General features: G+C 36.5%; 3 protein-coding genes across 7 annotated transcripts in view; 2 read left to right on the top strand and 1 right to left on the bottom strand.

The window, feature by feature from the left end:
- LOC129576603 (WD repeat-containing protein 47) overlaps positions 1–15123 on the bottom strand; it is an 83366-nt gene extending 68243 nt beyond the window's left edge. For 2 of the 5 annotated variants that reach the window (XM_055461891.1, XM_055461892.1), the window contains exons 1-2: positions 14891–14953; positions 13582–13817 (exon numbers count right to left, since the gene is read on the bottom strand). In XM_055461891.1, coding sequence (XP_055317866.1) covers positions 13582–13817; positions 14891–14902 — 248 coding nt within the window. In that variant the 5' untranslated portion in view covers positions 14903–14953. Of the gene's footprint in view, positions 1–9748; positions 10083–13581 lie in introns of those variants that run through there. The other 3 variants (XM_055461894.1, XM_055461895.1, XM_055461893.1) reach the window with 3 other exon arrangements.
- A 287-nt stretch (positions 15124–15410) lies between these two features.
- LOC129576606 (TM2 domain-containing protein almondex) lies at positions 15411–18053 on the top strand. The gene is made up of 6 exons (XM_055461900.1): positions 15411–15907; positions 16013–16101; positions 16200–16364; positions 16444–16556; positions 16659–16802; positions 17238–18053. The coding sequence occupies exons 1-6, from the start codon at positions 15814–15816 to the stop codon at positions 17371–17373; spliced, it is 741 nt and encodes a 246-aa protein (XP_055317875.1). The 5' UTR covers positions 15411–15813; the 3' UTR covers positions 17374–18053.
- An 854-nt stretch (positions 18054–18907) lies between these two features.
- LOC129576602 (probable serine/threonine-protein kinase DDB_G0282963) overlaps positions 18908–20926 on the top strand; it is an 81391-nt gene continuing 79372 nt past the window's right edge. Inside the window, exon 1 of the mRNA XM_055461890.1 lies at positions 18908–20132. The gene's annotated coding sequence lies outside the window, so the exon portion shown is untranslated. The remainder of the gene's footprint in view (positions 20133–20926) is intronic.

Raw genomic sequence — 20926 nt, 5'->3', positions numbered from 1 at the left:
GAAATCTATTAAATGGTAATGTGGAAAAAATGTATTTCAATTAAATACGACCATCGGTGGAGTGAATTTGGTCAAACAAATGATAAATTTTCCGATTTTTCGAAAAATTTTGTCATTTTTTGTATGGAAGGTCTTAATTATTTTTCCCGCAGTTTTTGAGCAATTTCATCAATAAATGATATCCATTACCTAAAATAATGAAATTGATAGTCTAGTCCATTTATAAAAACTTCAAATATTCTCATAAACATCATTTCATGAATATTTTTTCGTAAAATAACAGAATTAATGGGAAAAAACTGAAATTTCAATTTCCTAATTAAATTTCCATGACTGTATGTGTGTCTGGGTATGTGCTTGTATGTGTGTGTGTGTGTCGACGGGTGGAAGCAATTCCGTATTTCTGTACTGAAACTATAGAAATGTATGTTCATCATTCTGGCCCTCTACAACTGTTTTTGAGAACTAACATCGGCATTTTTTTAAGTAATACGTTCTTTCATTTGTTTGGCTATAATTTCTATTATATTCGATTTGGTTACCGATATGTGATTTTTACGTTTAAATAAGTTATTTAAAATAAATCTGAATACATTTGAAATTTGCTGCCCCTTTTATAACTCATTGATTTCAGTCCTAAAAATCAGTTAATTTTCACTAGTTGCTATCTTGTTTTGTAAACAATGTGTACAACATGAACTGTCAACGGCTGACAAGTGTCGTGTATTGAATATGACAGAATGCTTCAAAATTAAGTCGATAGAGGGCCAGAAGTTCGAACTGTCGCTTCCACCCGTCGGTGTGTGTGTTATGCTCGAAATGAAATTCCAACATTTAATTAAATTTCAAATAAACCGAGACGAAAAATGCAATTTTCGTCTTCATTTTTGCCATCACCAAGGCAAATGATGAGAGCATATTTCGGAAGCGTTGCTCGCCTGATAGTGTCGACGCTTCTTCATTCCTCTTTCTCTCTCTCTCTCTCTCTCTCTCTCTCTCTCTCTTCAGATCCATATGCATATTTTAGTTCTTAGATGATCTTTTCCAACATCATCTTTTTTTGTTGTCTGATTGTAGTGCGCCGCAAAGCATAAAGTTGACAGTCGGTTATTCACCCTCTGTGTGTCAGTTGGAAAAACAGCGCCAAAAGGAAATGAAGGAACAAAAAAGGAACAAAAAGAAGCAGCGACAGCGACAGCAACAGCACTAAGGCATATCACACCAAATGAATGAAAAACCCATTTCCATTCTTGATTGTGCGACGTATTACCATTTGAAATAGCTTCCTTTCATAGCATGATTGCATGCGTACACACTGTATATGCTGTGTATTTCAGTGTTTTTTTCCCGAACTCGGATCCGCCACCGCTTTCTTTCTTCCTCTCTCTCTCTCTCTCTCTCTCTCTCTCTCTCTCTCTCTCTCTCTCTCTCTCTCTCTCTCTCGCTCTCTCAGTCAACTCTTTTCCCTCGCTTGTTCGAATGGATTAAAGGAAACGTTCCGATTTAATGCATCTGATGAATGATTTAGTATGTAAATAACGAATAAATTGTTTGCATGCTTTTGAAATTTGGAGCCATTACATTTTGATTAGTGGGTCAATAAACGTGTTGAGGGGTGTTGCACACATTCACGCACACTTTCATTTCATTCGCATTCGCATTTTGCATGAGCGAAAAAGCCATTCACGGATAATGCGGTGCTGGAATCTATTTATAATGCATACATCTTGACGATTAATACGCTCGTCAGAATGCAATTCGTCTTGATCTTCGGCGTCAAATGCAGAATGAACGTAAACATTTTATTTTCCCGAAAACACTTTTATATCGTTCGTATATGCCGCAACAGAATTGTAAAAAAAATTCCCATTTTTTATGCATTGAAAATGCTGCTACAGAAAATCCGTGCACACAAACACACACATAAAACAATATTAAAACAGCTCTGATTCATAAAGTAAGAAAATGTTTATGGATGTGCAAACACCAACCATAAAATGCTATTTCGGTTTGCACCAAAACTATTTTCGCCGAAAATCTTCTGGCTGAACGGATCATTGAGAACAACAAAAAACTAGCGAAATAGTAGCGATTGAATTATACTCTGGTAAGACGTGTGAGTCGCATTACCAAAGTCACACTATGACGGAGAAGTGAACAACGGAATTTTTGATGAATCCAAACGCATTCGTATGGAACGGAACAACAACAAAAAATCAGCATCGTGATCAACTTCAGCTTAAAAACACTGTGATTTTGCTGGCAAATCGAAAGATAAGCCATGTTCAACAAACATTCAACCGAAAATTCCAATTCAACAAGACACTATACTAACTGATAATCCTCTAATGGCGTTTCTGTTTGTTTGTTTCCTTCTTTCTCGTCTGCAAAAACCATACGCGTCGTCTGTGAAAATGATGAGCGAAATCAACTGACAGTTTCAATAAAATTCTCACAATGTATGCTTTGTTGTTGTTCATTTCTTCTTTTTCTTTCTTGTTGTTACTTCGCTGTTTTCAGCTATAGCTGAACGAAACAATTCCCATTTTATTCGTTTATGACATTCAATTTTTGTTTGTTCGTGTGAGCCGGGAATGACAGTCAGAAGGGGCAGAGAGTTTTGAATTTTTTTTTAATTAAATATTAACGAAGAACCACCAAACTCCAGGGAGATTCAATGTATAGTCTTATTTTTTTTGCTGCTTTAAAGTTGATTCGGTTAGCATTTCCTCTACACATATGAAAATCCATTTCGATGGGTAATAATTCACTTGGAGAAATGCTCACGTATCCATCGCATTTCGTGTGTATGCTACACCTGGGCAAATGGTGAGAAACAACCTTCGTATTGATTCATGACAAGATGGCCATATTTTTCATCATTAGAATGCTATTTTTCTTTTCCTCTCCCTCTTTCTTTCTCCTTCTTTTTTTTCTCCCTCCAACTCTAGCTCTCTTGAAATATTAATTCCCCGGCGATAAGAATACATGGTCGAAACCGCACACTTCTCCGAACAAGATAAATGGAAACGAGACGAAAACAAGAAGCGGGAACACGCCATCGAGAAAAACCACTCATGCCAATTAAAAAGAGAACAAATCGACTTCAAAATTATATTTGAAATAATTGGCTGGGTGTTTGTGTTGTTTAACTTATTATGTTTGGCTTTTGTTCGTGTGCTTAAGCGGCAGATGAGTCACGCACACGTGCTCATGTGAATGCAAATAAGCCATTCGTTTTCTGTCTTTTTGTGTCTTCCATTCATGGCAGAGGCCGAATTAAGAGCTTGGAACGTGATAAGGTAATCGTTCAAATGAACAAAACGATATACGATGAATGATTGTATAGAGTGAGAAATTCGTTCTTCTTCTTTCGTACTGTATTTCGAATACTGTAGTATTCACATTCCAAAACATCAATGAAGTCTAGTCGACAATTTTGATTTTACACGGGTTTTGTCATATGTCCTGTTTTCGTATCGCATTTTATTCCGGTTCTATAAAGAATCTGTCGCATTTGGAGACTAAAGAATTGGAATATCATTGCTGATCACTCAATTTGAAAAATGTATTAAATATCTACGAAAAAACTATCAAACTGTAGGGAGATTCAGTGTTTACATTCCCATCTGAAGAAGTTGCCGGTAGATCATTGATAACGTAGAGAATACACTTCTTGCACATATCGAAGCATCAACGAGTGAAAGCAGAGTGTTGCGTTGAAATTAAATAGCGATAATCGAAATTTTATCGTTGAGCATTTTTCATTATCGTTTTTGGTTCAAAGTACGAGACGCGATTAATGCGCCAACTATATATAGTTTTATAGCTACAACAATTATATATACCGCCGTCGAATATTGCGAATATGATTGCATCGCTATTTATAGGCATAACTGTTGTACCGGTACCAACTCGAACGGTATGCTATTCGGGGCGAAAATATATATATATGTATTTATCGTATTTTCGGAGTTTATTGTAACGCATGACCTGTGCACAGTTCAGTTTCCAATGGATACCGTCGGCCAACAAACAATGACCGCTTAGGTATATGATCTTTGATGGTTGAGTGTGTGTATATAGTGCCATTGCTGAGAATAAGTTTTAGATGAATTCACCTCACCGGTGAAACATTGGAAGAGAAAAATCACTAATCACAAATGTGAAAGTTTGGATCAATTAAAAAGATAAAAAGAATTACATTGGTAATCCCGAACTTTTCCGTACCGTTGACCTGCGTTGTCCGTAGGTACTTTTGGTTATTTTTTGTGAATTTTCTTGAGATAAAGGCAGTGAAAATATAATGATGAAAATAAAGTGAAAAATCGGTCACTTTAACTAAAACTTCGACATTTTTGTATGAGAGGTACCCGTAAACCGATTCTTATTGGCTTTAAACTTTCTGAGGTTTCATTTTTTGGAGAAAAAATAAGATTCTGAAAGTTTCATGTTGATCGCATTTGCAGAAGTTTGGTTTTTGGCCCTCAATTTTTTCCAAGAAAATTTCGACAAAAATTGAGGACAAAAAATCAAATTTCTGCAAATGCGATCAACATGAAACTTTCAGAATCTTATTTTTTTTCCAAAGAATGAAACCTCAGAAAGTTTGAAACCAATTCAGATTCGATTAACGGGTACCTCCCATACAAAAGTGTCAATTTTTTGAGGTTTTTCTTAGGGCAAGTACCCCAGGGTCAAATCGAAAATGGCTCATCTTCGAATTTAAATCAAGTTTTTCGGATACAAAACTTTTGACACTTTCAGATTTTGATTATCTCAATTATTTTTTGAGTTATCGTGTTAACAAACACCAACGACAACAACGACGGCACACGAACGGAAAAGTGTCTCAAAAAGTTTTCTACGCGTTTCATGAGTTTTTATGATGATCTAAACCAATTTTGCGAAAAAAGTTTTCGGGACCAATTCCTATACTTTCCCTTGACACGGTGTGTACGAAAAAGTAATTTTGATCGCACCGAGTGTGGGTTTGACTCATGCGACGCTGTCAATTTAGAAGCAGAATGAAATTTCGGTTTTCTTCGTAATCCAATTTGAATTTTCTTTATCACTTTTCTATTATTGACCTTTGTTTCGACGTTGATTCAATCGGTTCGTTGCGATTTGTGCTCATTATTTTTGTGAGCACGCTTCACCGAGTTGTTGGACCAAGACGCATCGAGGTTGCCTCGAAGCGTTGTCTATTCAGCGTCGATGACTGGAGGTTAAAGAAAATATAATGTTCCTTATCGATAAAACCGATTGAAGACATGTACGACGAAAGCCCTGAATCGGTTGAAGCGATCAAAGAACGATGAGCTCATAATCTAATCATTGCCTTCATACATGTATTGATTAAAAATCGCCTATCACTTTGAAATGCATGCATTGTTCGCACGGCATGGTTATGACAGAATGGCAAAGGAGCCAGAAGTGCAGACGGACGGCGAGGTGTTGTGTGTGCATGCTCGATAATGTTATTGACCACTACTGTCGATGATAATAGTCAAGTTTACGTTTGCAACACATGGGTTTTACATGAGAGTAAGGCTCAATAGATGCACTTGAGAGGCGTAATTGTATTTTTCGATTTTCTTTTTTTTTCACAAAACATCATCGCTTTACAGAAGGCGAGAGTTGAGTTGCTCTCTATCGCTCTCATCTGTCTTTTGCTCTCTCACACTCTTGCAACAGCCGACCAAAAACGAATGACGATCAATGAGATTGGTCTTAATTGGTTGTAGAATTCATGCATTTTGCACACACACACACACACACACCGTTCCATAGCCGTCAGGTCTTTTCAGGCTGGATGATGTTAACATATATACACTTTTGTCCAAGCAATTTCACATTGAACTTGAAATAATAATGGTGTGTGTGCTTGCGCAATTTTCCATCGGAATCTAACATTAGATTAGGGTATATCGCTGCTAGCATTAATTTCGTGTACATTTATATAAAAGATACATGTGTAGGCTTGGAGTTTTTCTGCGAAACAGATTTAAATTCTTTTGATTTTTCGAGAAAAAAAAATTAAAATGTTCCATGTTTTGCAAACGAGCGAACATCCTCCGTAGCCATTCCGTCCGATTTTAGCTTATTGCAAACGGTTTTCATTTGGTAAATCGAAACAAACCGTGTGTTCAGATTCTTTCGAGAGGTTTATGTGGCTCTCAAGTTCAGCATCTAACATCCAATATCATAAAATGCAATCGTCGTTGTCGTTTGCCTCATTTCAATTTCAAATCGAAACGGTTGTTTGTACATGGAACAAGTCTCTTTAGCGTGTACTAAAACAAAAAACCATTACCAATGCAAACATGGAAATAAATTCAACAAGATCAAGTTTGGCCGGTGCATTATACACCGATGCCGACTTTTACGGATTAAAATGTGATTTTCTCACTGTGTTGTCTTTACTTTTCCTATTTCATTGGCAACATAGTCTATGCTGGTATGCACATCACATAGTATATTTCGTAATATTCTCTCATTTGGCTTGTATTGATCGATTATTTTGTTGTTGCGGTACGCGATGGCTACGAAATTGAGAGAGAGAGAAAGAGAGAGAGAGAGAAAGAGAGAGAGAGAGAGATAGAGAGCGAGAGAAAGGGATAGAAAGAAAACTGCAGAATTTTTGTCGAACGTCAAGCACAATGAAAAGCGAATAAATATGAGATAATGCAAGATAAAGTGCAAGTATCGACAAAACATAATCGCGGAAAAGCGAATCGAAAACACATTCCAAAAACTGGTTTACATTGTTGCGATTCACATATCGTAGGGTCTTTGTGTATCGTTGTCGTCGTTGTTGTTTGTGTTTTACGTTTGAAATAGCCATTTGTTAGCATTAGATTGGGTATCTTAGTATTTAACCTGTTCAGATTGTAAGACATTTAATATTTACAAGCTCAAGATGACATGTCTTCATCAATGGATCAAATGACAAAACACTCAGCCGTACTCGGCAACAATGACGTCGTTTAATTGATCCATTGCACAACCGGGCGATAAATTGAATTTTTCCCAGAATCATCGTACACAGTAAAAGAGTTCAATTTCTGAGCATTGGTTGCATTTTGAATATAAAATCTGGAAAACTCAATCGTTGATCATCATCATCATCATCATCATCAATAGGTTTGTTCAATGCGTCAAATCATCAGCATCCGAAGAATAATATGTATTCATCGTGTAACCCATTGTTAGCGTTTTTCAAATGGCTGATTATCTATGTTTCGTTCCACATTTATTAACATTTTTCCGATTATGACACGACTGTGTTGCATACGAGGCAAGAGATCTCGCGCAAAGCTGAATGCGCGTCGTAATTAAAAGTTCAATTACCTAGATTTCATGTCTCAAGACATCGCTCCACTTGGTACATTTGTTCTGGTCTATATGCTCTTTTCTCTCTGTATCTTTCAGTCGATTCAAAAACGTTTGATGTGTAATTCTTCTGCATTCAAGTTTAACCAATTTTGAAACCATGTACAGACAAATGAGCTAATAACATTTGCCGTTTGAAATGAACGTCATTTCAAAATGAGCATGCTAATTATAACGTAATCCCGAAAATTGAGTGCGAAAGGAATTCCGTAGACGTGCACTGAAATCTTGTTCGCATTCACTGTCTCGACTGAGAAGCGAAACAAATCGGACGAATTGCAGCGAAGGTGATCGCCGCCGCGCATGGTATTACACCCACAGATTAAACATAGCATAAATAGCAGGGTTTGTGTGGTGATAACTTTGGTGTTCGAACCAGGAAAAAAAACACACACGCACACAAATCAAAATAACATCAACTTCTCAAATAATCGGCAATAAATTATAGCAAATGTCTATTAATTGCATATATTGCAGTTTGCGATCAGTAGCGTGCGCGTTCGCTTGCTCGCTCGCTCGCTCGTTCGTAAGCCGAGTTCATTCTACCGGGAGCCACACATACACAATGCATCCACACGGCTGCTTGTTTGTTCACTTGCTTCGCGTTGCTTTGGTTGTTGTTTTTTTTTTGCGAATTCTTTTCCTCTCATTTCTATGATCATTCCTCATTTTGTACCCGATGAGTACAATTGTGCGCACATCGAGCGCACTTAGCACAGCTCAAGCGTGTAGTTTTTAGGTTTATTTCGTTGGTTTCAAGCTCAAAAATTCATAGGCTCAATTGAATGATTCTTTTTTTTTCTGCCGTCGTGTAACACTTAACCATACATACTTCATTCTTCTCTCTCGAGTTTGTTTTTCTTTCTTTCTTTCTTTCTTGTATTTTCCCATTTCGCATCCCGTTGTTCGTCTTTGTTTACTTACGATCACTGAATGTTATTTAAAGTCAGATTGTATTATTATCATTGCCAATGAATTTGTTCTTGTTCTGGCCACTTTTTCTGTAGCTGTTGTTGCCATTCGTAACCAGCAATTCAACTCTGTGTCTGTGAAAAATGTACTTGTTGATGAGCAGACAGGCAGCAAGCCACCAGTCAACTTTTCCACTCGTATATCTTGATATTGGGAAGAGCACACCAACTAAAAACCTGCATATTTTATCATGTTTATAGTATTGTTTTCTAATTAAGCACATGACATATGCATGTCGTTTCTCTTTCGGCCACTTTAATTGGGAGACTGTACCGTTCATGGATCACTTAATCTGTGTTGTTGCTGCTGCTGTTGTTTTTGCTCGTTTTGTCATAGCTAGTCAATGCTTCGGAATATATGAGCGAGGCGGAAGAGATGGACAAGTGAAATTTATTTTTGGGAAATAGAAAATCATTCCTTATCTTAGCTCCAAAATGCATCTATGCCATTTTTTGTGCCATTCCTCATCGATCTTAATCTTAAACGATGTTCCGAAATTTATTGGGACACAGTTTTTTCGACGTAGGGAAATCGCTAAATCAGTTTCAACTCTCTGAATGAGAGGAATTCTGAATTGGCCAAGCGAAAAGTTACCCGCTGGAAATTGGCATGAAGAATGGCCGAAAGCATTCGGAATTTCATGTCACTAGTTTGCGCAGCATGGAGCTGTAAATACAACTACGAAAACAGAGATCATTGTCATCATAAAGAATTTGTGCTGATTTTTTACGAGCGATGCGCGATCTATCGATCGCAATCTCAAGCGATTTGACTTGGTTAAATGAGTGGAAATCAAGGTGAATGAAAGAAAAAAAAACACAAAAAACAGTAATACAAACTGGCTGCTGCTAGCCCAGAAGTCAAACAACAACAAAATAAACACCGATCCGCCGGTTATCGAGCATGCGACAGAAAAATGCAAATACACTAAACGATAACAGCGCGAAACACATTTTCAACATGTCATCGTTGGCCTTTTGTTGGTCACCGTCCTCTTTAGCATTTACACAGCTTACCGCCTTCTCTTCTTCTTCTTTTTCTTCTTCTTATCCGCTTCTTTACATTAGCACTTTTCAATTGGCAATTTTTAATTAATTTCCATTCGGTATTTTGGCTATATATGACACAGAATCGTAGCTCGTTTGCTTTCTGTGTGCGATCAGAGTGTGCGCGCATGCATGGCGAAGAGAAAGGTTTCATTTTTTATTTCTTATTAACGATTCGGTGAATTGATTTTTTTTTGTTGGTTGAAAAGAAAACAAATCGTCCATTTCGGTTATCTGATCTCGATCAATTTTTATGGAACGCGCAATGCCATTCTTATCACCATCAACGAAAGTAAGTGGCTAACCAATTTCGGTGATTTTCGTTTTTTGGTTACCTGTTATTTTTGTCATCATTGATCGACACCGATTCAGTTTTGCTTTTAAAACTGTCTGGTTGGAAAATTTCGACTGGATCTTCGGTTTTTTGAACCATTTTTGCACCAATTTTGGCAAATTCCTTTCAAATGTTTTATGAAAACTTTTTCGCTACTTTCAAGAGAAAACTTTCCTTTGAATCGGAAAGAAAATGTAACTCAATTTTCCAGTTTGAATTTTCAAATGACACTAAACAAACACACAACTCATCGACTTTGAGCTGAAGCACAATAGAAGAAAATACGAAAAGAAAAACAACTACTATCACCAATGCATCCACAGGCTACCGAAGCGCGACAGAACCACAATGTTTATCGTCAAACGACAACGTTAAACTGAAAGATTATCGCTGGTTAACTGTTTTGCGAAGCAAACTTGAAAACGAGCGTAAATGCAGCACACCGATTGAAAAGTATCGTTGACTCTATTTTGTTTTTGTTTTTTGCGGCAGCAGTTAACATGATATGTCCATGTGTAAGTTTGTCAGTGTGCTTGATAAAATTACGCAGAAAAATGCGACGACGATAACAACAACAAACTCAAACAACACACATACGCACACACGAGAAAGGGAACGGACGGGTGAAGCACATTTGCACTTGAAAGCTTCCAGTCAATTTAATCGTTGTTGCTGATTTTTCGTTGCATTTGGTGTGTGGATGTTTGGATTTTCTCTCTTTTTCTAAAAGCACAGTGAAGTTTTACTCTTTACTGGAATTTGTTCAGTGGTGTGATTTGACAAATTGAAAGTTGGATGTTACACATGCTGATTACGAACAGAACCACAATTTATTCGTAGAATGTTGTAAATAAACTAAGAGAATGTGTGCACACCCGCGCCCGCGCTTGCACTTCCGATTTCATCATATGACAGCCGATCGTAATGAATATCATTTGGAGGCAGTGACAGTGATAAGTACGATGCCGGTGTAATCTTAGGCATTTACACGTAGCAATGAAATCCATCGTAGCGTAAATGTGCATTTATGAAAAAAAAAATTAAAGAGAAAAAACGAATATATGGCAAAATACGAGGCCCATTAACTTTCCCTTGACTTCAATTCCATGACCATCTGTAATAAATTTTCCTTTACTTATCGTTTATTACATGTATAAATGCTCAAAACGAGTGAGCTACTGCTGAAAATCGAACAGAAAAAAAAACAACACCAAACACCCAGTTTAGTTTGCACGAGAGCGAGTTTTGTGTTCTAGATACCGGTTTTCCAATTTCGATTGCATGAAATAGTTCTTTATCAATCGGAAGAACCCATACAAATTGAATGGATTAGTGCATATAGTTCATGCTTCGGGTAGATATGATTATCTCCTTCACAGTAAGAAATGTGTGGAAATAAAAAAAAAGAGTCAAGCCTATGACCAAATAATCATTTTTGAAACGGTGTTGACTAATCGTAACATTCATCATTTGTTCGGTTTTTCTGTTTGTTGCTTAGAAAAACTATCTGACCTTTCAATCATAACAATTTTTGCCGCTTTTTCAATTCATGTTTTTTTTTAGTAGGTAATGAACAAATATGCGGCTTTTAATTGACAAATACCTACATACTTGCTGGAAACAGTATTTGTAGAAGAAAAAAAAAGCTGCACTGCGGACAAAAATTTCGAATCAGCTGTAGCATGACAATTACATCAACGAAAAGTTTTCGAAAATTAAAAATTGGTAAGCCTTTGTTGTTTTCAGTGTGTTTTTCTTATAGATCAAACATTACTTTTACTACTGACATAAGATGAGGTAATTCTTCTCGGCTGGAACGATATAAAAAAAAAACCATTCGTAACATTTGTTCTGCTTTTTTTTTCATTTCTTGCTGCCTCTTTTTGTTGACTTCAACAAAAGAGCTCAACAAATCGACTGATTTGACAAATGAGTATAAAAAAATGTATCGCCCAATAGTTTTGTGCAACGATAAAAAAAAGTGTAGAGAAGGAGAGAGACCGACGACGGTACGAAGAATTATGAACAAAATGAAAAACAATGAATATAAATCATGAAACATTGAATGCCGACAAATGCCTACATAAATCGCGCGAAAAGTCCAAATAGTACCAAGGTAACGGCTTAAAGTGTGTTTTATGTGGCACCGTATTTACTTTTCTTCGATGAGACGGCATTTAAAATAAAAAAGAAAACCCAATTCATAACAATTGCTCATGAACGACACACAAAGAGACTGAGAGACTGAGAGAGACACGGAGATAGAGAGAGAGAGAGAGAGACACAGAGAGTAGAAAAAAATAAACGAAGAGAAAAAGCAAAATATTATGCAAGGAAAATTTATTATGGGAAAACTGTGGATTTGTGTCTGTATGTATGATGGCGTCAAAGAAGTTCATTTGAAATGGTCGCAACAGCTGGATACAGTGGCAATTAGCACAAAATAAAGTTGTGCTATAATCGGCATGGAAATGAATTACATGCCTCGAAACGTGATTGATAAAATATGTGTGACATAATTTTCACATTTTCTGAAGTTCACGCGCCGTTTTTCCCCCATTTTCAATGGTATGGACAGTGTGTTTCACATGCTCTCAATCTGCAATCGTTGATCAATGCCGTGCTGCAACAACGCGCATTTGTCCAATTCCAATAAATACGATTTGACATCGTTTCAAGTTGCAGAGAGCATACAAAATTTACCAACCTTGTGCAAATGCAACAATTCTCGGCTTGTGGGAAAAAACCATCAAGTTTTTCAGCTGGATTTGAAACGAAGCATATGAATTTATCGATCCAACGAAAGAGCAAAATATTTACAATTCTTAAGTGGAATCATATAAATCGGCCCACATCCCCGCTGTTTTTTAAGTCTATTTTGAATAAGTCGTCCTGTTTCGTAGGTTTCCAACCGCCGATCATCATAAATTTACAGTAGTTTTTTTCTTTGGCCACTCTTCGTTCTCGTTCGCAAAACGCAATTCGCTTTTGGGTTAATTGATTCGAAATTGTTAAATTAGCGCCAAGAAAAGCAACGAGATGAATTTATTCACTGAAGAAAATAAATCGACACCGAAACAATAAAATCTATTCAACGTTTACGCTAGACAATAAATGTAAACAACGGCCGAAAGCATAGTTTTAATAAGACGCGCGTCGGTTCATTTTTTTTCTCATCCTATTCTATTCGTTGGTTGCGCTTTATCGCTACGTGAAAAAAAAAACGTTTTGATTCCAGAAGCTTAATTGGGCGATGTGTATTCCGAGAGCGCATTTTGTTTGCAGACACATAAATAGAAGACAATAACAACAAAAAACTACATAAAGTGAAGCATACAGACACAATTCGAAGAAGTAGAAAAAAATATTAATCGGGCGATGATTCATCTACGCGAACGAGTCACCATAGGATATGTATTGTTAAACGAGGAGCTATAATTGACAATGCTATTCGCATGTATACACACACTTTGCGCATTCCATTCGCATCACAATATTGGTCATCCGTTTCGTCCAACACACAAAGAACCAACACGTCGAAATGTCCAATGAACGCGTGTCTATGTCGCTCTCTCGCCTCTTTGATAACGATATGCAACAGCGTATTTTCAATTCTGATTCAATGACAACCAATTACTTTGCTTCACCTTTTTTTTCTTGCTCTGTCGATATTTTCAATTGAAAATGGTCCTTTCGTTGCAAAGCGTTGAACTTGAAATTCCCCCCTCTCTCATTCCTGCTTCATCTCAATCAGCCAATGCATTTTTTTTCTTCTATTCTTCTGATTGCATAAAACGAACGAGTGAAAAAAAAGAAAAAAAAACTGGCAATTACCTTACACAAACTGCTGTTATCAAACAAGTTGCAAAACGACGCACAACCAACGAATTTGCGATAAAAAAATGTACAACATATGCACCCGCACAATGATGAAAATCGTGAATCAGAGACGAGATAAGAGGAAGAGAGCAGCAATCAAATGTGTTGAAACAAAAAAAAAACACAGCACAGCACACACATACACTTTTGTTTACAACTTCTTCGCAGCACTGTGCTCGGGCTCGATTATTCTATAAATCAAACGAAAAAAAAAACAATCTTTGGCATGAAGTGCGGCCGTGGTAGCGGCGAGATATGAGAAGGAAATCATCAACAAAGAGGCATTGAACTGAAAAAAAAATATATATATATATCACGAACGAGATGATGCACACACAATCGCTCGAACTTAATTATTATTCTTTTCTTTTTGCCTCGTCTCGCTTTTTTTTTCTCTTCTTCTGTTGTTTTTGTTTCTGTTGTTGCAGCTCTAGTTCATCGAATTTCATGCAAGTTTACTGCTCAAATATCAAACAAAAAATTTCCTCTCGCTCTCTCTTAAAACGAACAAACAAACAAATTTGGGGAAAAGAAAACACTTGGATTTTCACGCAGAATGTTCACTTATTTTGGCTACGCTTGTTGCTGATGTCTCTCATTTAATTATTGACTTTTCGTCGTTATTTTGCTTCTCGATGACAATATTTCGCGTTCGATCGGGCAGTTGAAACTTCGCTATAAACACAAACATACAACTCGGCTCACACACTGGCTTGTCGAATTGGCTTCTTATATTTATTTATTTCTTCGTTTTCAGTGCTTGCCACGGTCATTCACTGCAATTGATTTACAACCCGATCGAATGCAATATTTATACAATCACAAAACTAGGATAACATACAACAATTTCCGAGTATTTACAATTTTGACGCTCACACGATACACGGATAGAGAGATATTTGGTTTTGCCGAAGAATTTTTCTTTTTCTTTTTTTGACAGAATTATTGAAAATTGTACACCTTGTCACACACTGAAATTGGAAAAATCGGGTACGGTGTGTGTGTGTGTGTGTGTGTCCACGAGAGGCCGAACTCAGTGTGTATATCGCGGTCTTCTCTGTAAAATTTAGTGTTGCGTTTTTTATTTTGCCGTTTTTTCTTCTTCGGTTATTTCAAACAAATTCTATTTTCTTCGGAACTGAGAGAATTTTCTCTCACACACTTCGCTCTCTTTGACACTCTGTTGCTGCTGCGATTCGATAGAATATTTTCAGTAAGAGAATTATTATTGTTGACTGTTGCCACTGGTTGTATTTGTTGTTACCGTCGTCGTCATTCACACAATGTTTGCTGTATTTTGCTTACACACATCATGAACGCAAAACGAGTTCTAAGGTGGAAAACTCAGTATTATTCAGTTGGTTGCCAAAACATTATCCGATGCTTCTGACACAATACAATATACACACATCGATACGCCCGCGTACACATACACACGCACAAATACATACACACGTACATATAGACATGGCCAATTAACATGACAGCACATAACACACAAGTGTGCTGGATAAAACTGCTGATAAACGTAACAATTCGAATTGTTTCGTATTTACTTTGTGAATGTGTGCGCACAAATTTTGCTTGTAATTCATTTAAATAATTGAATGTTTGTTTTGGAAACGAAAAGATCGTTAAACACGGTTTTAATTGTGAATCAGCATCGAAATTTGCCGAAAAAGAAATGCTCGTTTCTATTTACGCGCCACTCGTGTAGACGAGACAGCAGCGCCTGCATATGCAACACTCACACGTCAAACTGTCATTCAGCGATACTATATTCAACACCGAGAGAGCTGTCATAGCTGTGCGCCCCTCTTCTCGCATTTTTCTAGCCCATCGAGTTCAGTGAATGTTTTTTTTTGCTCTTACTGCAATGTAAACGTCAAAACACAAATAAAAATTTAGTTCAACACCAAATCAATGCATTGCTTAGTGTCAATAAATGTGAAAAGAGGAAGATATAAATTTTGAGCAGAAAAAGAATTTTTTAGCACACACGCACGCATAATTGTCGTCACATTCGCTCTTCGCCTCTCACTCTGTGTCTCTCTCTCTCTCTCTCTCTCTCTCGCTCACCAATCCAATTCGATTGTTGTTGTTTTTTTTCGGTGATTTTGAGAAATACGATTTGCGTTGTGTGCGATTCTATCATTTTTTAATGGTTCAAATAATGAGTTGTACATAATGTTTGGGTCACAATGTGTGCGGTTGAATATACGTTCTGCGCTGTTGATTGTCGTGTGTTTCTTCTTAAATGGCATCAAATTCACTAGCACAGGTTTGTTTTCAGCCCCATAAAATTGCATACGCACCAAGTGTGCGTTGAACACTCAAATGAAAAAATGAATAACATTTTTATTTTGATTTCATCATCCACACATAGCACACAATCATATGGAAGTGCCGACCAAATCGGAGAATCACAAAAATAGCACAAATTCGAATCCAGATTACCTAACAATTTCAAGTCCAGTATGTATTTGACCATACATTTCGTCGTTCAAAATTTCTATTTGTTTATTTGATTTCCATTTCAATAATAAATCGTTTTTTTTTTGTGCATTTTACAGAGCCAAACCGAACTCATGTCATGCCCAACCGAAGCCAGTGGCGAGACGGTCGAGTGTAAACAATTACCATTTCCATGTATAAAATGTAGTTTTAATCTATCGTGTATTTATGGTAAAGAGCAAATGGTTACGTGCAGCGTAGCCAATCCGCATGTTGTGTGCATTGTAAGTTTCATGCCGTTGGTTTTGAATTCAATTTTCAACATGAATTTTACTCAAACACTGTGTATGTGTGCATTTGTAGGGCCCCAGAGATTTTCAACGAAGTATGATTTGCCGATATTGCTGGCAAACTGAGGCTTGGGAGCACACATGTATCCTCAAAGATGGATGTAATTCAGCTAACCAAATTTATTTGTAAGTATCCGGATTGAATTCGTCAGATGATTTTTTGTGCGAATATTCCGGTCTGATGTAATTTAATTTGAATGGTTTATTTATGTTCAACATTGTTTTCAGGACCAATTGTTCAGTACAACCAGACTTGCTATGCTTGGGAGCTCGAACATTCCCAAAACGACTGAGGTGCAACTGGACACACGGCTATCGTTGGTCAACAGCGTTATTTATTAGCATTACTTTAGGTGGTTTCGGTGCCGACAGGTAAAAATTCCTTAACAAGATTGTAAAAATGATTCTCATCCACTTAGTGCTTGGTTTTGGATTTTCTTCATTTTTTTCTCGATCACTGCCCGTGTGGAAATTTTTTGACTGTCTAACTCAGTCGATTAATTTGGGACATTCAGTGACTATTTGACTGACTAGAAATGATTGTCTCGAACAAAATAAGCAACTGCAGTTAACTTTAATCACAAATCACTCTTAGTCAAAATGTCCCAAATTAGTCGACTGACTGAAAGAATAACTAAACATGATTGTCTCCTTACAAAATGCATGATTTCAATCAACTTAGCCAGTTTTAGTTGTGTATCACTAAATACAGCCACATACAACTGAGTGACTGTTAGTCATTTTATTTACACACGGGTGTCCACCACGTTTCCACGATTCTATTGCATTTGCTCTTTTTTTCTGCAGGTTTTATTTGGGCCACTGGCAAGAAGGAATTGGAAAACTATTCAGTTTTGGCGGTTTGGGTGTGTGGACGCTAATCGATGTAATTCTCATATCACTTCATTATTTAGGGCCCGCCGATGGTTCACTATACATTTAAAACAGTTTGTATTTTGTTTTTCTTCATGAGTCAACTCAACGTTCGCTTTATCGAATTAGATGAATTTTTCACATACACACACACATAAAACAAACAAAGAAGCCCCACACTCAACATCATACACACAATTGATGATCTTAGATAAATTTGTTAATTCGTTTTTAGTGTTGTTGAATAATTTGATGAAGTTTTTTTTTTGTGAGAAGTCAATTTTACCGCAGTCAGTGATCGACAACGCCGGACTGTTCTAAAGCGATAATCTAAATTCTATTCCAACTTCTGTTTCACAACACACATATTGTTCGAGACACAACTTACAACAAATTTTAATTGAAGAAGAGAGAAAAGAAAATACACAGAAAGAAAAAATGAAATCAACCGAAGCAAACAAAACTAAAGAAAAATAAAGTAAACAAAAAAAAAATGAAATCACTGTACACATTGTATAAATAGATAAAATGTGATAAATCTAATATAACACGTGAACGACACTTTCTATTTATAAAAAAAAAACAAAAAAAAAAACAAAAAAAAAAACAAAATAATAATGAAGATGTAATTAATTTAGGATATTCAATGAGAGAGACACAAATTGTATATTGTACAGAATTTTAACAAACGGAAATCACGAAACAACATTTCAAAATAAAGGCTGAGAGGTGCATTTTCTCTGAATCGAAACATCAAATTCGACTATTTTTTCCTATTTCAGATGGAAGTTCATCGTTCGAAATTATTGCAGAAGCGATTGATTTTCTACTTCTCCAATTGAATTTTACTCCCCTAATCATTCTTTTCTTGCTGTAATTGATTGCATTTCAATACGATGGTTCTATTTTTCTCTATTCAATGGAAAATCAAAAAATGGTATATGTCCAAAGGAACAAAACCAATTTGTAAATCTAATACCATTTAAAATTATAAATTTCAATGAATTCACATTGGTTTCGATTTGCGACACATTAAAATGGCTGTTTGTTTATATTTTTTGCAATGTAAACAAACGGATGCTGCGTAGATTTCAACTTCGTAGCGTGGGCGCGCATGTGTCGGTTGACAACAGTACATCTCTTATGCTAAGTTATACTACTTGATTATACATTATTTGAAGAGGTTTTTTTTTTAAATGCAATGGATTTTTTTCTGGATCTTCTGAAATTGAATTCAAAAGAACTAAATGTGCGGATCGCATCTATCGGTAAGTGTGTGAAACGAGTTTTTTTTTTAACTTTTCTCCATGCTTTCCGCAATTCTCCTTTTGAAACAAATGTCACAATCAAAGTGTGCACTTCAAAGCTCATATAAAGCTTGTTAGTAAGTAAAGTCGCCAAAAGGAAGCGTTGCATTCTCATCGTTGGCCCAGCAGTTCACAGCTGTTTGAAGGATTTTCACTTCATCCACCAGCGCGACAAAATGCGATTGTAAACAAGAACACATGCATATCGCGCGTGCACCGTATTCAAACCATCGATGGAAAAACGGTTGACTCTCTGGTGGTAAACAGCAACGTAATCGTTTGTGCAGACGATGAACACGGTGTTTAGTTCATGGAAAACGGTCGATTGGATAAGTCGTGTTGTGCTTCGGCTACTCAACGAACGAACTTTCAACGAACGTATTTATCGTAAAGACAATATTTCGCATAACGAGTGATTAAGACATTTGTTGGCAATGAAACGACGAAATTGATGAGTGACAAAGACACCAGAAGAGAATAAATACAAACAATTTCAACCAAGAAAATAAAATTGATTGAATAAATGATTTAAGAAGAATCAAAAGAGAAAACTTTTTTTTATCGAGTGAGTGATTCGTTAGATTTTATCTAACGGTCATTTGTGTGCGATAATTTTGAATATGATGACAAATTGAACTCGATTTTCCAGTAAATTAATCGGAGGATCGACGCTTTGGTGTCGCGAATCTATGCATTGCGAAAGTTAGAACATTACTCGAATTGAGAATTGAACTTGGGTGACTTGTGTGTCGAACAATTGTCACAAAAACGAATTTTGATGCTTTCAAATGATAGCATAAATTCAATTATGTGGAACGCATCCATTTCGTTTCATTAAATATTGTGATGAAAAAAAAAAATTTACCGGTCGCTGCACTTCAATTCAAGTCGTTTGGTTCGTTGGTCGTCTGTTGTGAAGTTGTTAGTTTGGTGCTTTACTTTCACGTAATTGCTTCTCGAGTGTGAGTGTGCTGAATGGATGGCTAATGCATTTGGGTTGTGAGTGTAGGCCATCACGAAAACCCTCCTGCCCATACATACCATTTTCATAAAATAGATGATTTTAATGTGACCTATTCGATGTTTTGCCAGTCAACCATTTTACATTTGTCGCAATTAATTGGCTTTTGACGGCAACGATTTATCGTCAAATTAAGTATGGGCCGCCACCGTTACGGTTGATGATGTTGAAACGTGCGTCACATTCATGAACGGTTTACACGAATGTTAAGTGCATTTAACCAGAAATAAAAACAGACAAATAGCACGCACACACATAAACTAAAGTCCAAAACACACGCACGCACGCAAAATACGGTGTAGTTCGAAGTTTAATGGGATTGAACTATGTGAAAATGGGAAATTAAATTTTTCATCATGTTGTTACCGTTTAAAATGTTCAGTATGTGGCACACGGATGGCTACAAAACCATCATGATGTGCGGCGCAAAGCTGTTTCTCAGGCAGAAATAATTCCAGAGGAAAACATACGAGAAAAGGGAAAAAACCACATAAACGGCAGGTAAATTGTCAATTTTACTATATCAACTCTTATGCAACTGCATTTCAGCTGGATGACACGAAAATATGCATGGATTTTTTTTTTCATTTCCCATTAACTATTAATAAATTGAAAAAATTGATCAGTTTAGTGAGCGTTTTTTTTGTGTGTGTGCTCCTCATTAAATAAAAAAATGTTCACATTTTTCTTGCAACAACTTTTTAAACTAATTTTAATTTGAGTTTTTTTATGACTCACATTTATTTTTATTCACATTAAAGTGATGAAAAATTGCATTCCGCGCGAAAGCACATCAAAAAAATCCCATTTTTTGTGCATACGCTTGTGTTTTTTTATAGTCATTTAAAAAAATGTGAACCCCAAAAAAAACCGAGTCCATATATTCTGGTGTATAAATAGATGAGACTGCATTTTTTATTCGATTGGATTTATTTTCTTCATCTCGCCGAACCATTTTTTTCATGTTAAAGTGAGTTCTCTCGTGTTTTTGCATACGGAAAAATGATTTCACGTTGCGTTACCCACAGGCTTTTGCCAACGAGAGAGAGAGAGAGAGAGAGAGAGAGTGAGTAGGAGAGAGAAAGAGTGTGTGAGTGAGATAGAGAGAACGCGTGAGAGATAGGGAGAAAAGAATGTCAAGATAAAAATACATAGACGGACACGGATTTATTCATTGTGTTATTTTCGTGGTTATCATTTCAAAAAACCCATTGGCTCCGCCATCGTCGTAGCAACCGGAAATGAAACAGACTGAAGGAAATTTGAACGCGTTCAAGAATTGATCATTGAGATCG

Source organism: Sitodiplosis mosellana, unplaced genomic scaffold (assembly GCF_009176505.1).
Source record: "Sitodiplosis mosellana isolate CC-2019 unplaced genomic scaffold, AAFC_SMos_1.0 Smas_scaffold_6191, whole genome shotgun sequence".
Taxonomy (NCBI): domain Eukaryota; kingdom Metazoa; phylum Arthropoda; class Insecta; order Diptera; family Cecidomyiidae; genus Sitodiplosis; species Sitodiplosis mosellana.
The sequence above is the reverse complement of the archived record's forward strand: the minus strand, read 5'-3'. Positions and strand labels throughout refer to the sequence as shown.

Excerpts from the sequence above, each read along its gene's own strand:
- LOC129576606 (XM_055461900.1), top strand. The coding sequence starts at position 15,814 with ATGTTTGGGTCACAATGTGTGCGGTTGAATATACGTTCTGCGCTGTTG. Across the intron at positions 16,102-16,199 it reads ACCTAACAATTTCAAGTCCA|AGCCAAACCGAACTCATGTC; the intron begins GTATGTATTTGA and ends TGCATTTTACAG. Across the intron at positions 16,803-17,237 it reads GGTGGTTTCGGTGCCGACAG|GTTTTATTTGGGCCACTGGC; the intron begins GTAAAAATTCCT and ends TTTTTTCTGCAG.